Raw genomic sequence first — 16,269 nt, 5'->3', positions numbered from 1 at the left:
AGTAATTTTTGTCACTTGTAGTTGGCAAGAAATGAGCAGCAAGACAATTCAGAACTGTATTCTTCATTGTGGTTTCAAGCAGTCAGGCTTGGAAATGCGAGAAAAGGCCAGGAGTGAAAATGAAATTATTTCACTGCTTCATCAATTAGGAACTATGAATAATTTGAAAGTATCGACAGTTATCTTGAATGTTATAATGAAAATGAAGATTTCGAGGTTGTAATTGTCAATAGCATTTTATGAAGGCAGTCCATAATCTACAATAGGTATCTGCCCTGGTTTACAGTCAATCAAAAGAACACGGCAGTGTACACTGGATAAGTTCCTCTGTCAATAACAATTAGTAACTAATATAGTTTTATAGTATTATAGTCGTACTGATAGTATTCTAATTTGTTCTGTATTTCATTTAAATACATAATTTGTTATGCCTTTTTAATTTCTTTTTAACTACTTCCATGAAACGTTGGCTAATTGGGGCAGTTGCTTAATTGGACCAAAATGTAATGGTCCTGAGGTGTCCCGATTAACCAGAATCCACTGTATTTCAGATCTTTGTTAATTCAACTGAATCATCTTGTCACTTTAAGGAAAAATATTTGGGTTTTTTAAAATTTAAAGCATTGCACTGATTTATGGTTGATTTTAATGTCAGAAATGTGCCAATGACTTTGAATGGAATTTTGAGGTATAATAAAATACTCATCAAACTGGCACAAGCAGAAATTACATAAGATGATGGTAGAAGTAAAAGATTAATAGGGTGTAATTTTTAACAAAATCTTTGCAAAGTTTATTTATAACATTTTAAAAAGTTCTTTGACTTTTCTGATGTCTCAGCTAATTGGGGTAGTGAGCAGCTGAGCTATCCAGATTAAGAAAGCCCATGTGATCCAAGGTCACTGTACTGGGTAGTGGTTGTAACTAATGAAGTACAATTAACCCCATTCCCCAGAATCATGGAGGAAAAAATATATGATTTACAGCTGCAATCTAGACAGTTCAACTTTGGTAAGCTTCTATGTCGATCTTCTTGTCAAGCAGATTGAATTTGATGTCACATTCATTGTGAATCATCCTTTTTTTTGGTGAAATCGGGAAAACCTGAACAAAAATCAATCTGCTGGAATTTGTCTCTGGGCAAATCTATAAACAGGACTTGTGAGTTCAAGGGTGTGTCCAATTTGCTAAATGTTGTCCAATGTGGCCTGTTATTAGTGTGGGGTTAAAACATTGAAGTAACCCCTCACCTGAGGTTTGTGGTCTAGTTATGTGTTGGTTAAAGGATCTGATTCAATCAGTTCCTTCAAGATCTTTTTCTAGTCAATATCTTCTTTAATCTTTTTGTCCAAAAATTGTTTCTCAATTGCCTTCTGCCCCATTGGTGCTCTCAGCCCTTTTCAATTCTTCATCTTGTTTCCAATCTCACCTTTGGACTGTGCCCAATCGGTAAACGGGAGCTCGAAAAGAAGCAGCAACTTCACACAAGTCTGTGATCCAAGATGAAACAAGGCAGCGTTTCTTGGCAGTTTTCATCGGTTGGACTGCACCCAATCAGTGATCGGGAGCTTGAGAAGAAGTGGCAAATTCACACAGATCCGCAATTGAAGATTAGGAAAGGCAGCTCTTTGGCAGTGTTCTGAGTTTGGTCTGCACCCAATCAGTGAATAGGATTCATTAGAAAGGGCAAATTAAAATAAGGCAGGGACAAGCAGAGTGTCCGTTGTGTGAGTGGGCCAGTGTTGGAGTTCTTTGGATCATCAGGCTTCAGCTAAGTAAGTTTCCTCTCCTTTATTCCTCATTCCTTCCTGTTAGGGCACAGTTAGTGCAGTGAGCATGGCTCCATGGGCTGTGTTGTGCTCTTTGTATGAGATGCAGGAATTCTGGGAGGCCTCCTGCCTCTTGATAACCACATCTACATCAGGTGCTCTGAGCTGCAGGTCTTCAGAGAATGTGTTAAATCCATGGGATATAGGAGCAGAATTGGACCATTTGGCCCATTGAGTCTTATCTGCCATTTCATCAAGGCTGATCCAACTTTTTTCTCAGTCCCAATCTCCTGCCTTCTCCTTGTATCCTTTGATACTCTGACTAATCAGAATGTATCGACCTTTGCCTTAAATATACCTGATGACTTGACCTCCACAGCTGCCTGTGGCAATGAATTCCATAGATTCACCACTTTCTGGCTAAAGAAAGATAGATAGATAGATACTTTATTCATCCCCATGGGGAAATTCAACTTTTTTTTCCAATGTCCCATACACTTGTTGTAGCAAAACTAATTACATACAATACTTAACTCAGTAAAAAATATGATAAGCATCTAAATCACTATCTCAAAAAGCATTAATAATAGCTTTTAAAAAGTTCTTAAGTCCTGGCGGTTGAATTGTAAAGCCTAATGGCATTGGGGAGTATTGACCTCTTCATCCTGTCTGAGGAGCATTGCATCGATAGTAACCTGTCGCTGAAACTGCTTCTCTGTCTCTGGATGGTGCTATGTAGAGGATGTTCAGAGTTTTCCATAATTCCTCCACATCTCTGTTCGAAATGGATGTCCTTCTATCCTGAGGCTGTGTCCTCTGTTCTTAGACTCCCCCACCATAGTAAAATACCCTCTCCACATTTACTTCATCAAGGCCTTTCAACATTTTGATGGGTTTCAATGAGGAGGCTGACTCAAGGGTTGAGGCATGTGGGTGCAATGCATCCTCACTCATTCTTCTGAGTTCCAGTGAGTACAGGCCCAGAGCCATCAAACACTCCTCATATGATAAGCCTTTCAATCCCAGAATCATTTTCATGAACCTCCTTTGAATCGTCACCAATGTCAGCACATTCTTTCTAAGATAAAGGGGCCCCAAACTGCTCACAATGCTCCTAGTGAGGACCACCAGTGCTTTTATACTCTAGCCCTCTTGAAATGAATGCTAACATTGCATGTGCTTTCCTCACTACCGACTCAACCTGCAAATTAACCTTTAGGTTATCCTGCACGAGGATTCCCTAGTCCCTTTGCACATCAGATTTTGAATTTTCTTTCTATTAGAAAATAGGCCACACTACTATTTCTTCTAACAAAGTGCATGACCATACACTTCACAGCACTATATTCTATCTGCCACTTCTTTACCCATTTTCCTAATCTGTTTAAGTCCTTTTGCAGCTTTTCTGCTTCCTGAACACTACCTGCCCCTCCACCTATCTTCATATTGTCAACAAATTTGGCAACTAAGCCATCAATTCCTTCATCCAAATCATTAACATATAAAGTAAAAAGAATCGGTCCCAACACAAACCCCTGTCGAACACCGCTAGTCACTGCAGCCAACCAGAAAAAGCTCCCTTTATTGCCCCTCTTTGTCTCCTGCCAAGGGTTCTTAACTTATTAAGCAACTTCATGTGTGGCACCTTGTCAAAGGCCTTCTGAAAATCCAAGTGCACAACATCCAACAGTTCAGCTTTGTTTCTCCTGCTTGTTATTTTTTCAAAGAATTCTAATAGATTTTTCAGGCAAGATTTTCCCCTAAGTCTGACTTTAACCTATTTTATCACATGCATCCAAGTACCCCAAAACCCCATTGTTAACAATCGACTCCAACATCTTGCCAACCACTGAGGTCTGTCTAACTGGTCTTATTTAAAGAAACAGACTTTTGACTCGTATGGGAGACTGAGGAAGAGATAGCTTGGAGCTCCTGGGTGGTAGTTACCCCTAGGTTGCAGAAGGTAAGTAACTTGGGTGACTGTTTGGAGAAGAAGGGAAACTAGGCAGCCAGTACAGTGTAACTCTGTGGCTGTTCCCCCCCAATAATTTTGGATACTCTTGAAGGGGTCAACCTATCGGGGGGAACTGCAGTGACCAAGTCTCTGGCTCTGTGTCTGGCACTGTAACTTAGAAGAGGAGAGGTGAAGAGAACTGCCACCGATAGAGGATTCCACAATTAGGGAAATAGAGACGAGATTCTGTGGACATGATAGAGACCTGGAGGATATATTACCTCCCAGATGCCAGGGTCAGGGATGTCTTGGATCAGGTCCACTACATTCTAAAGAAGAGGGTGAGCAGCCAGAAATCTTGGCACATATTGGAATCAATGACATAGGTAGGAGAGGTGAGGAGGTTCCCGAAGAGAGATTTTAGGGAGCTGGGTAGGAAGCTGAAAAGCAGGACCTCCATGGTAGTAATCTGTGGATTACTGCCTGTGCTGCACACCAATAAGGGTTGTACTAGGATGATGTTGCAGATGAATGTGTGGCTGAGGAATTGGTGCAGGGGCCAGGGGTTCAGATTTCTGGATTATTGGGACCTCTTCTATTTAAGGTACGACCTGTTCAAATAGGACGTATTACACCTGAACCTGAGGGGGGGGCAATATTCTTGTGGGCAGGCTTGCTGGAGCTGGAGGGTTTAAACTAATTCAGCAGGGAGATGGGAACTGGAGTGATAGGGCTGAGGATGAGGTAGTTGGTTTACAAACAGAGGCAGTGTGTAGTGAGACTGCTAGCAAGGAGAGGCTGATGATGGGGCAAAATTGCAGTCAACAGGGTGAATTGCAATGTAAAATGGGGACAAAAGTGAAAAGGTTGATGAATACAGGACAGGTGGTGTTATTTTCAAATACCCACATTATATGGTATAAGGTAGATGAACTTATAGCACAGCTACAGATTGGCATGTATGATGTTTTAGTCATTACTGAATAATGGCTGAAAGAAGGTGATAGCTGGGAGGTTAATGTCCAAGAATAACCATTGTAATGAAATGATAGACAGGTTATCAGAGAGGGTGGGGTGGCTCTGTTGGTTTTAAAAAATGATTCTGGGATAGAAAGAGATGACGTAGGATAGGAAGGTGCAGAATCATTGTGGGTAGAGTTAAGAAACTGCAATGGCAAATAAAACCCTGCTGGGAGTTATACAGTATACAGACTTCTTTACAGTAGCAAAGATATAGGCTACAAATTACAGTGGGAGATAGAAAATGCATGCCAAAAGGGAATTTTAATCTGCAGATAGATTGGGAAAATCAGATTGGTGCTGATTCCCAAGAAGGGGAATTTGTAGAATACCTAGAAGATGGCTTTTTAGACAGCTCATGGTTGAGCCCACTCAGGAAAAGCTATTTTGGATAGGATGTTCTGCAATGAACCAAAATTGATTAAAAATTGATTAAGGAAAAGGAACACTTGGGGGAAAGTAATCATAATAAGTTAGAATTCACCTTGCAATTTCAGAAGGAGAAACTAAAGTCAGATGTATCTATATTACAGTGGACTGAAGTGAATTACAGAGGCATGAGAGAGAAGCTGGGCAAAATTGATTGGAAGGAGACACCAGCAGTGATGATGGCAGAACAGCAATCGCTGGAGATTCTGGGAGCAATTCAGAAGGCATAAGATAGATACATCCCAAAGAAGAAGTAGTATTCTAAAGGCAGGATGACACAACTGTGGCTGACAAGGGCAGTCAAAGCCAATATAAAAGCCAAAGAGAGGGCAAATAGCAGAACAAAAATTAGTGGGAAGTTAAAGCATTGGGAAGACTAAAAACCAACAGAAGGGAGCTAAATAAGTCAAAGAAGGAAAAGATGCAATATGAAGGTAAGCTAACCAATAATATTAAAGAGGACACCAAAAGTTTCTTCAGATATATAAGTAGTAAAAAAGAAGTGAGAGTAAATGTCAAACTGCTGGAAAATGAAGCTGGAGTGGTACTAGTCGGGGACAAGGGAATGGTGGACTAGTATTTTGCATTAGTCTTCATTGTGGAAGACATTATTAATATACCATTCATTAAAGAATGTCAGTGAGCAGAAGGATGTTAAGTTGCCATTACTAGGGAGAAGGTGCTTGGGAAACCGAAAAGTCTGATGGTAGAGAAATCACATGGACCAGATGGTGTACACCCCAGGGTTCTGAACGGGGTTGGTGAAGAGATTGTAGAGGCATTAGTTAATGATCTTTCAAAAATGAATATATTCTGTCATGGTTCTGGAGGAATGGAAAATTGCAAATGTCACTCCACTTTTCAAGAAGGGACAGTGGCAGAAGAAAGGGAATTATAGGCCAGTTACTCTGACCTCAGTGGTGAGATGTTGGAGTCAATTGTTAAGGATGTGGTTTCAGGGTACTAGAAGGCACATAATAAAATAGGCCAAAGTCAGCATGGTTAACTTCAGGGGAAATCTTTCCTGACAAATCTGCTGGAATCCTTTGAAGAAATAAGAAACAGGATAAACAAAGGAGAATGGGTAGATGGTGTGTACTTGGATTTTCAGAGGGCCATTGACATGAGTCTGCTTAATAAGGTAAGAGCCCTTGGCAGTACAGGAAAGATAGCAGCATGGATTAAGCATTGGCTGATTGGCAGGAGACAAAGACTGGGAATAAAGAGAGCTTTTTCTGGTTAGCTGCTAATAACTAGAGATGTTCAACAGGGGTCTGTATTGGGCTCACTTTTTGCAGTATATTTCAATTATTTGGATGATGGAATTGATGGCTTTATGGCCAGCTTTGCAGACAATATGAAGATTGATGGAGTTGCAGGTGGTGCTGAGGAAGCAGAGAGGCTCCAGAAGGATTTAGACAGATTAGGAGAATTGGCAAAGAAGCAGCAGATGGAATGCAGTATCAGGAAATATATGGTTATGCACTTTGGTAGAAGAAATAAAATTGTAGACTCTTTTGTAAATGGAGAGCAAGTACAAAAATCTATGGTGCAAAGAACCTGTGAGTCCTTGTGCATGATTTCCTAAAGCTTAATTTGCAAGTTGCGTCAGTGATGAGGAAGATAAATACAATGTTAAAATTCATTTCAAGAGGTCTAGATTATAAAAGCAAAGATGTAATGTTGAGGCTTTATAAAGCATTGGTGAGGCCTCACTTGGAGTAGTGTCAGCATTCCGGGCCGTTTATCTAAGAAAGGGTGTGCTGACATTGGAGAGGGTTCAAATGAGGTTCACGAAACTGATTCTGGGATTGAAAGGTTTTTCAGATGAGGAGTGTTTGATGGATCTTGGCCCGTACTCACTGGAATTCAGAAGAATGAGGGTGGATCTCATTGAAACCTATTGAATCTTGAAAGGCATCGATGTAGTCGATGTGGAGAGGATGTTTGCTATGGTGGGGTAGTCTAAGACCAGAGGATGTGGCCTCTGAAGAGAGGGAAGTCTATTTAGAACAGAAATGAGAAGGAATGTCTTTAGCCAGAGTGGTGAATCTGTGGAATTCGTTGCCACTACTGGCTGTGGAGGCCAAGTTGTTGGATATATTTAAGGCAGAGGTTGATAAGTTCTTGATTAGTCAGCGCATAGAGGGTTACAGGGAGAAGGCAGGAAATTGGGGCTAAGAGGGAAATGGATCAACATGATGAAATGGCGGAGCAGACTTGATGGGCCAAATGGCCTAATTCTGCTCCTATATCTTATGGTCTTATGGTTTCTCTTGCACTTAATGCTGTATATCATGATCCCCTCACCTGCATCTTCTAGTGACTTGCTCCCCTATTCCAGTTCATCATCCCTCCTGTTTTCCTTTGTTCCACTCATCATCTCCGTCCCACCCAATGTCCAGCAATCCTCTCTCTCATCTCCGAGATTCATCCCTTTTCCTGTACTTCGCACTTCATAAGTGCAGAAAATTGTGGAGTAACTTCTGCTGGGCAGAATGCATTGGCTCTCATGCCTGAGAGTTATTTAGCTGCCTCAAATATGAAATCCCACAGGGCAAAGTTTCAATGTCTCTGAGTTAATGGTTTGTTACATTAAAGAAACTATAGTAAAATTCTACATTTTCTCATAACAAATCTGCATCTTTCATTTACAATTTAGTGATTTTTTTGACACTATGGAAGCTGTATTAAGATCTTGCACTGAAATTATTTGATCAGATTTATCAATACTACATGGACTGAATAGTGGATTCACTTGGCGCTTTTACTATGGCAAAATGCAGTTAGAAATTAAATTCCTGTTTGGTATCTCTCTGTTTATTGTGAGTGTGAGAAATACAGAATCAAGATTGTAATAGTGACATTTTAGTACTACACATGAACGATTGAACTTTGTAATGGTGGAAAATATCAGTAAGCTAAAGATGTAATTCACCAAGTGATTTCAGAAGTATTCAGAAATACACTCAATTGATGATTACATTGTCATCTTATGTGAAGTTTAATGGGATACATGACATATGTAATGAAGATTACTCTCCATCACTAATGAGGAATATAAGGACATTGAGTAGATTTTTTACAATTAGGTTTTTCCAAAGAAAACAAAAGTCCACATCGAGAACTGGGAAGTGAAGGGCAAATGATGGCTTTTACATATTTTTCTACCTATTAAAATTAACAGATCACCAATTATGCAAGCTGAGAAATGGTTCCTCTCAATATGTTCCATTTTTGTGAAACTTCTAACAGGGAGAGTTGGATTGTGAAATTCACTTCTAGTTTATTCTAAGGAAATGTCAAGCACTGTGACGTGCTGTTTGGCAATATCTGTAGGTCATCCTTAATTTAACTGGGCATCCTTTCATAACTGTAAACTTTTCATTGTAATAAACCTACAATAAGGAGAAAGCTGTGCTTTAAATTCACTAATCAACAATGTTACTGTTACAAAATTATATCAAGTACTGATTCATCTTTTCTTTCCTCATCAAAGCTTAGATCAATTGTATCAGGTTTCCCACCATTCTTGGGCCCAGGAAAATCTTAGAGGTATGGAACCTACTGGAGCCTGTATATCTATCCACCCCACATGATAGCACATTTATCCAGTAAACCAAACTCTACTGTTTGAATTCCAGAAATTTGTAGAAATTCCTGTAGGAACAATGATGTCACTCAAAGTAGATTATTGATTGCCTTATACGTGATTTAGTAATATCTATTCTTTGAACATTTCCAAGTTGACAAACCAGAGCTTTGAGCAGCTGCCTATCAGAGATCAGAAGCCTGAGAAGATGTAGTTCAGTCAGATTAAGCGGTTAAGTAGAAAAGGCAGTGACTCATTCCATTTGGGAGCTTTGAGCAGCGGCTAATCAGAGATCCCAATCAGAGAGTGTGCGATACTTGATCTGCTATTAGGGAATGAGACAGTGCTGGTGACAAAAGTTTGTGTAGGTGTACATTTTGCATCTAGTGATAATAAATATCATCTAGTGACTATATCTAAATGGGGAGAAGGTTCAAACATCAGAGGTGCAGAGGGACTTCGGAGTCCTCGTGCAAGACTCCCAGAAGGTTAATTTACAGGTTGAGTCTGTAGTAAAGAAGGCAAATGCAGTGTTGGCATGTATTTCGAGGGGAATAGAATATATAAGGAAAAAAATAGTGCTGATGTTTTATAAGACACTAGTCAGGCTGCACTTGGAGTACTGTCAACAGTTTTAGGCCGCGTATATCAGAAAGGGTGTGTTGTCATTGGAGAAAGTCCAGAGGAGATTTAAGAGGATGGTTCCAGGAATGAAAGGATTAACATATGAGGAGCATTAGGCAGTTTTGGGCCTGTACTCACTGGAATTTAGAAGAATGCAGGGGGATCTCATTGAAACCTACTGAATGTTGAAAGGACTAGATGGGGTGGATGTGGAGAGGATATTTGCTACGGTGGGAGTATCCAGATCTAGATCCACAACCTTAAAATTGAGGGGTGACCCTTTGGAAACAGAGGTAAGGAGGAATATTTTTCGCGAGAGAGTAGTAAATCTGTGGAATGCTCTGCCACAGACTGCGGTGGGGATCAAGTTCGTGTGAATATTTAAGGTGGAAGTTGATCATTTCCAGATTGGTCAGGGCCTCAAAGGATTTGGCAAGAAGGCAGATGTCTGGGGTTAGGTGGGGTCTGGAATCAGCCTGATGGAATGACGGAGCAGACTCTGGGCTGAATGGCCAAATTCTGTTCCTATGTCTTATGGTTTTATCGTCTTATAATGCCATTAGTTTCAAAGTAAGTATGCAGAAAGATAGATTGGGTCCATGAGTTGAGATTCTAAATTGGAGAAAAGCTTGCTGGTACCAGAGAGGATTGAGCAAATGTGGATTGTGACAGGCTGTTTTTTTTAATTAGCAAAGGATTACTTGGTAAGCGGGAGGCCTTCAAGAGAAATTTGGAGTGCACAAAGCTTATATATGCCTGTCAGAATAAAAGGGAAAGATAACAGGTGTAGGAAACCTTGGTTTTCAAGACATATTGAGACCCCGGTTAAGAAGAAAAAGGAGATTTATAGCAGGTATAGGCAGGTGGGAACAAATGAGGTGTTTATGGAGTATTAGAAATGCAGGAGAAATACTTGAGGAAATCAAGTGGACTAAAAGAAGGCATGAGGTTGTTCCAGCAGACAAGGTGAAGGAGAATCCGAAGGGATTCTATAGATATGTTAAGAGCAAAAGGATTACAAAGGACAAAATTGGTCCTCTGGAAGATCACAATGTTAATCCAAAAGCTGAACGAGATGAGAGAGATAAGTTATATTTTTTGCATCTGTATTTACTCAGGAGGTGGGCGCAGAGTCTAAAAAAAAAAGTAAGGCAAAATGGCATCAACTTCATAGACTCTATACAGAGGAGGAGGTATTTGCTGTCTTGAGGCAAATATGAGGAGGTAAATCCACAGAGCTTGATGAGTTGTTCCCTCAGACCCTGCATGAGGCAAATGCAAAATGCTGGGGCCTTAGCAGAGATGTTTAAATCATCCTTAATGACAGGTGAGGTGCCAGAGGATTGGAGGATAGCCAATGTTATGCCACTGTTGAAGAATTGCTCTTTAAAAAAAAACAAGTTATAGGCCAGTAAGCCTGATATCAATGGTGGAAAGTTATTAGAAGGTATTGTGAGGGACAAAATGTATGAGTATTTGGATAGACATGGACTAATTAAGGATAGTCATCATGGCGTCATGTGTGGTAAGTCATGTCTAACCAATCTATTAGAGTTTTTCGAGGAAGTTATCATGAAAATTGATGAAGGCAAAGCAGTGAATGTTGTCTACATGGGCTTTGCAAAGTGCTTGACGCATGGGAGGTTGGTCAAGAAGGTTCAGTCACTTGCTTCAAGGACTGGTGCTAGGTCCATTGCTGTTTATCATTTATATTAACAATCTAGATGATAATGTGGTTAACTGGATCAGCAGATATGTGGATGACACCAATATTGGGGATGTAGTGCAATGAGATGTGGACCAGTTGGAAAAAGGGGCAGAAAAATAGCAAATGGAATTTAATGCAGGCAAATGTGAAGTGTTGCATGTTGATAGGACCAACCAGAGTGGGTCTTACACAGTGAATGGCAGGACACTGAGGAATGGCAGGACACAGTTCCACCAGTGTGGTGGAAAAAAGGGAGCTGGGAATACAGGTCTATATTTCATTGAAAGTGGTGTCATACGTTGATAGGGTGTGGAGAAATCTTTTGGAACATTGGCCTTCATAAATCCAAGTATTGAGTACAGGAGATGGGATGTTATATTGAAGTTGTAGTAAGACATTGATGAGGCATAATTTGGAGTATTGTGTGCGGCTTTGATCACCTAACTGCAGGAAGGATGAAACGGTACAGAGAAAATTTACAAGGATGTTGCTGGGTCTGGAGGGCTTGAGTTTTAACGAAAAATTGAATAGGTTACAACTTTATTCCTTGGAGTGTAGAAAATGGAGAGGAGATTTGATGGGTACAGATGAGGGGTATCGATAGGGTAAATGCAGGCAAGCTTTTTACACTGAGGTTGGATGGGACTACATTTAGAGATCATGGGTTAATGGTGAAAGATGAAAAGTTTAAGGGGAACATGAGGGGAAACTTCTTCAGTCAGAGGGTCATGAGAGCGTGGAACGAGCTGCCATTGCAAGTGGTGCATGAAAGCTTGATTTCATTGTTTAAGAGAAGTTTGGATTGGTACATGTATGGTAGGGATATTGTGAGATATGCAGGTTGATGGAAGTAGCCAGTTTAAATGGCTTGGCTCAGACTAGAAGGGCCAAATGACCTGCTTCTATGCTATGCTTTTCTATGACTATGAAATATGAATATGAGTTCCTATAATGCAATCACTAAATGTTGAAAGATCTGTAGACAAACATTGAATTGAAAAGAATCTTTCCATTTGGAAATTGGTTTAAAAGCTCTGTTTTTATTAACAAAAGCTAGTTCTTTTATGAAGCAAACAACCTTTGAGACTAGCTCCTCTCCCACAGCTGAACCTGCATGTAGATATTTCTACTTTCTTATGGAACATATTAAGATAAACCTGCTAAACATACTACTGAAAGCATATTTTGATCTGGAGAAACTTTTGTTGAAGTTAAAAAGACTGCTGAGAATTCATTCAACGATAATAATGAAAGCAGATGCTTGTGAGCATTTAAATCATCTAGCTGCTTAAGAACTGCACCTTCGGTTTCTTCTCTCATCCCCTCTCTCCGATCTTCCAACACTTCACCAGTACCTTCACGTTCAAATAGTGAATTCACATCAATAATCTTTTTTGATATTCTGAGTTGGTGTAAGGGGGCAAGAAAAGTCCAATGATGCATGTTATTCCATACATTACAATAATGTAAAAATTAACCTTAGAATATTGGAAGGATATTAATTGAAAGAAAATGCCATTTTTCTGCAGTGAAACTAAGCATTATAAGATGTGTTTTCTTTCAGTTTGCGATGGATATTCAGAGTTCAAGGATGCAAAACTTCTTTACAGATTCCGTAAAGATGATGGAACATTTCCCTTAAGCAAGGAGGTGAAGGTGTTCATGAGAGGTCAAAGCTTGTATGAAAAGTGAGTTCCTAATAAAGTCTTTAATTATTGATTCCGTTTTCTATTTGATGACATAGAAACATAGAAACATAGAAAACCTACAGTACAATACAGGCCCTTAGGCCCACAAAGTTATGCCAAACATGTCCCTACCTTAGAAATTCCTAGGGTTACTGATAGCCCTCTATTTTTCTAGGCTCCATGTGCCTATCCAAAAGTCTCTATCGTATCCACTTCCACCACCGTTGCCGACAGCCCATTCCACACACTCACCACTCTCTGCATAAAAAAACTTACCCCTGACATCTCCTCTGACCCTTTACCCTTCATTAACTTCTTACTCTTAGATTCCCCTGTATTTTACACTAAAATATTAATCTCTTCAATTTAATCTATGTTGATAGTGCAATCAACTTTCAGTTGGAAACTTGTGGATTCAAAAGGGTACTCTGTTGGATCTGAGGGCTAGAATCATTATCAGAGATGGTGTCCATGAGATGAGGCATTAAATTGTGAACCTATCTGCTTTCTCAGGTGCTGTGCTTCGAATGGAATGCTTAAAATTCTTCACGGGTTTTAAAGTGCTTTGGAGTGACCCAAGGTCATGAAAGATATAAACTTAACAAAGCATTTTTCTCTCTGCATGTTCAGGGTAGATTAGATAATGATTTTAAGAATAAATAAAATACTTCAAATGTTTGGATCTGAAATTAGAATAGGAAATGTTAAAGTGCACTGGAAAACAAAATAGTAGCTGCAAAATTAAAAGGCAGATTAACATGGGTTTTGAGTAATCATTAAAAAGACTAAGAGAAAAGGTCTTGTTAATGGGGTGTCTTGGTTTAACATTAATCTGTTAGTTACAAGATTGCTTCAAAACATACTTCAATGTAAAGTTGAGTGCTATATTGTTGGAGGTACTGATTTTAGTGAGAATTCTGGACGAAGCCTCTTTGTCTATGATCCTGTGTCACATTTACAGAACAGTTTGGTACTCTGTACAAAGATACAAAGGTCTGTACTTTGCCTTGGGCAATGAAGTCCCAGTGCTGACTTGACCTTGAAGGCTGCTACAAAGAGTTTAGTGGTCTGGGCCCCTTCTCTCCCATTGTTCTCACAATTTCTGATTCCCAGCAGCAAGGAAGACATCATACCAGTTGAGCAGCAAACCAGAAAAATGCAGTTTTTAGCTTGGGCTCTAAATTTCTCCGTAGGCAATAGTGATTCCACGTGGAACTGCTTCATTTTGCCTCCACAACTGTGTAGAAATTTGGGACTTCTGTGGAGGAATTAGCAAGTCCTGATTTTATCCGATCACTGCTGTCATTCCAGCTTTGCTTTGATGCTGGAGTAAAGTACAGTGGAGAGCAAATGTCTGTAGTTCACCAGCAGTTCCACGGTGAAATCTACCTGCCGAACCTGCACTGGCTTGAATTGCTCCAGGTAAGTGCTGATTTTATTTAGAAGCCAGTAAGTAGCAAGCTTGGACAGCTTGCTACCGCCTGGAAGTTCTGGCTCTTCATTCAATGTTTATACAACACAGAAACAGCAGAAATGGCTTAGACTGACGAGCAAATTTTGATATATATTTTAGAAATTGCTCCACTTGGTTCAGTTCTTCAAGATATTGTTGAAAACAAGCCCAAAGCGCAAAGATTCTAATCTAAGAAGTGCCTATTTAAAATTTTGGTTTGAGTTATATATATAATATCTTCTGTTTTGGAACAAGTGTTCCTTTTAGATATCTGATTATTTTGGGACATGTACATCTCTACACAGTTAATCTGCCATTGACAGGCTTATTAATTCTGAGAATACAATTATGAAATTGCAAGAGGAAAATGGAGTAAAGTACCAACGTAGTGTTTCTGGCTGTGAAATCATTGACTGGCTGATAAAAGAAGGGGAAGCTTCTTCAAGGAAAGAAGCAGTGGAGCTTTGCCGACGAGAGCTTGAACATGGAATCATTCAACATGGTAAGGAAGCTCTAGTAGATGTTGACTGTATATATCTATCTTTTAAACATGAAATTATCTATTTACATATGCTGCCTTTATATTTAAGTTTCTAGTTAGTTCACATATTTGCATATATTTTATTTGCATACCCAGCAAGTCATATCTTGAAGTTTAGAAAATGCTATACATCCATTATTCTTCATTAACTGACACTAGATCTCAGAACTCCAATCTGTTAAACACCTGTATTTTTAAAATCTGATTTTAGAATCATAGTCCTAGAACACCACAACATAGAAAACAGGCCCTGCAGTCCATCTGGTCCATGCCGAACTATTATTCTGCCGTCCTGTTGTCCTGCTCCCATACCCCACCCCACCCCCCCACCATCCGTGTACTTATCCATTATTCAAATTTCTCTTAAATGGTGAAATAGACCCCACATCCAACATTTTGGCTGGTAGCACACATTCGCCACACTCTGAATGAAGATAATCTCCTTCATGTTTCTTTAACCATTTGACCTTTCGCCCTTAAACCATGACCTCCTTTATTTTATTCCATTTAACTGTCCCTTCATACTTGTGTATTTACCTCATTCCATTTCTTCTAAATGCAATCATTTTGGTTCCTTTCCCTCCTTCAGTCGCCATTGCAGGCACTGCTTTCAGCTATTTTAATATTTCATTCTTTGGCGCTCCCATACCTTAATGCTTCCTCCTCCTAAAATAAATCTGTCCAAACCAGAATTCAGAATGTTGTTCAATGCAAGGCACCAAAATGACAAGTTTGAACATTTATTACTTACAGGCGGAGGGCCAGGCATATTTAAGTATTTGATAAGTAGTTGATAAATTCAATGTGAGATGTACTGTTAATTTTCCAGAACTCTGATGCAATGGCGTTGAAGCGCATCCAAAAGAACTAATAAAATGTTACACAGCTATCTGTCATTCTCCTGACTCTATACAAGAAGAGTACCACTTATACATCACTAATCATCTCAATATTCAGAGGGAATCATGAAGCCAGATGCAGTTGGTACAGAATAAATCATTAGAGTCATACAGCACTGAAACCATCTAGTCCATTCCGAAACCATTTAAAATGCCTATTCCCATCGACCTGCACCAGGACCATATCCCTGCTATTAATGCCTATCCAAACTTCTCTTAAACGTTGAAATCAAGCTTGCATGCACCACTTGTGCTGGCAGCTAATTCTACATCCTCAAGACTCTCTGAGTGGAGAAATTACCCCTCATGTTCCTCTTAAACTTCTTGCCATTCACGCTAAAGCCATGATCCCATGTCATCTGGTTATAGTTCCATCCAACCTCAGTGAAAAAAGCCTGCTTGCATATACCCTATCCGTACCCTTCATAATTTTGTATACCTCTATCAAATCTTCTCTCAGTCTTCTATGTTCTAAAGGATACAGTCTTAACCTGTTCAGTCTTTCCTTTTAACTTAGGTCCTCCAGACCTGGCAACATCCTTATGAATTTTTTCTGTACGCTTTCAACTTTTGTTTACATTTTTCCTGCACA

General features: G+C 39.6%; 1 protein-coding gene across 2 annotated transcripts in view; it reads left to right on the top strand.

Annotated features, from left to right (window-relative positions):
* Positions 1-16,269, top strand: part of LOC140736059 (DEP domain-containing mTOR-interacting protein-like) — a 102,775-nt gene that overhangs the window by 30,529 nt on the left and 55,977 nt on the right. For both annotated transcript variants that reach the window (XM_073061782.1, XM_073061783.1), the window contains exons 3-4: positions 12,661-12,784; positions 14,561-14,739. In XM_073061782.1, coding sequence (XP_072917883.1) covers positions 12,661-12,784; positions 14,561-14,739 — 303 coding nt within the window. The remainder of the gene's footprint in view (positions 1-12,660; positions 12,785-14,560; positions 14,740-16,269) is intronic.

Source organism: Hemitrygon akajei, chromosome 11, assembly GCF_048418815.1.
Source record: "Hemitrygon akajei chromosome 11, sHemAka1.3, whole genome shotgun sequence".
NCBI classification, from domain to species: Eukaryota; Metazoa; Chordata; class Chondrichthyes; order Myliobatiformes; family Dasyatidae; genus Hemitrygon; species Hemitrygon akajei.
The sequence above is the reverse complement of the archived record's forward strand: the minus strand, read 5'-3'. Positions and strand labels throughout refer to the sequence as shown.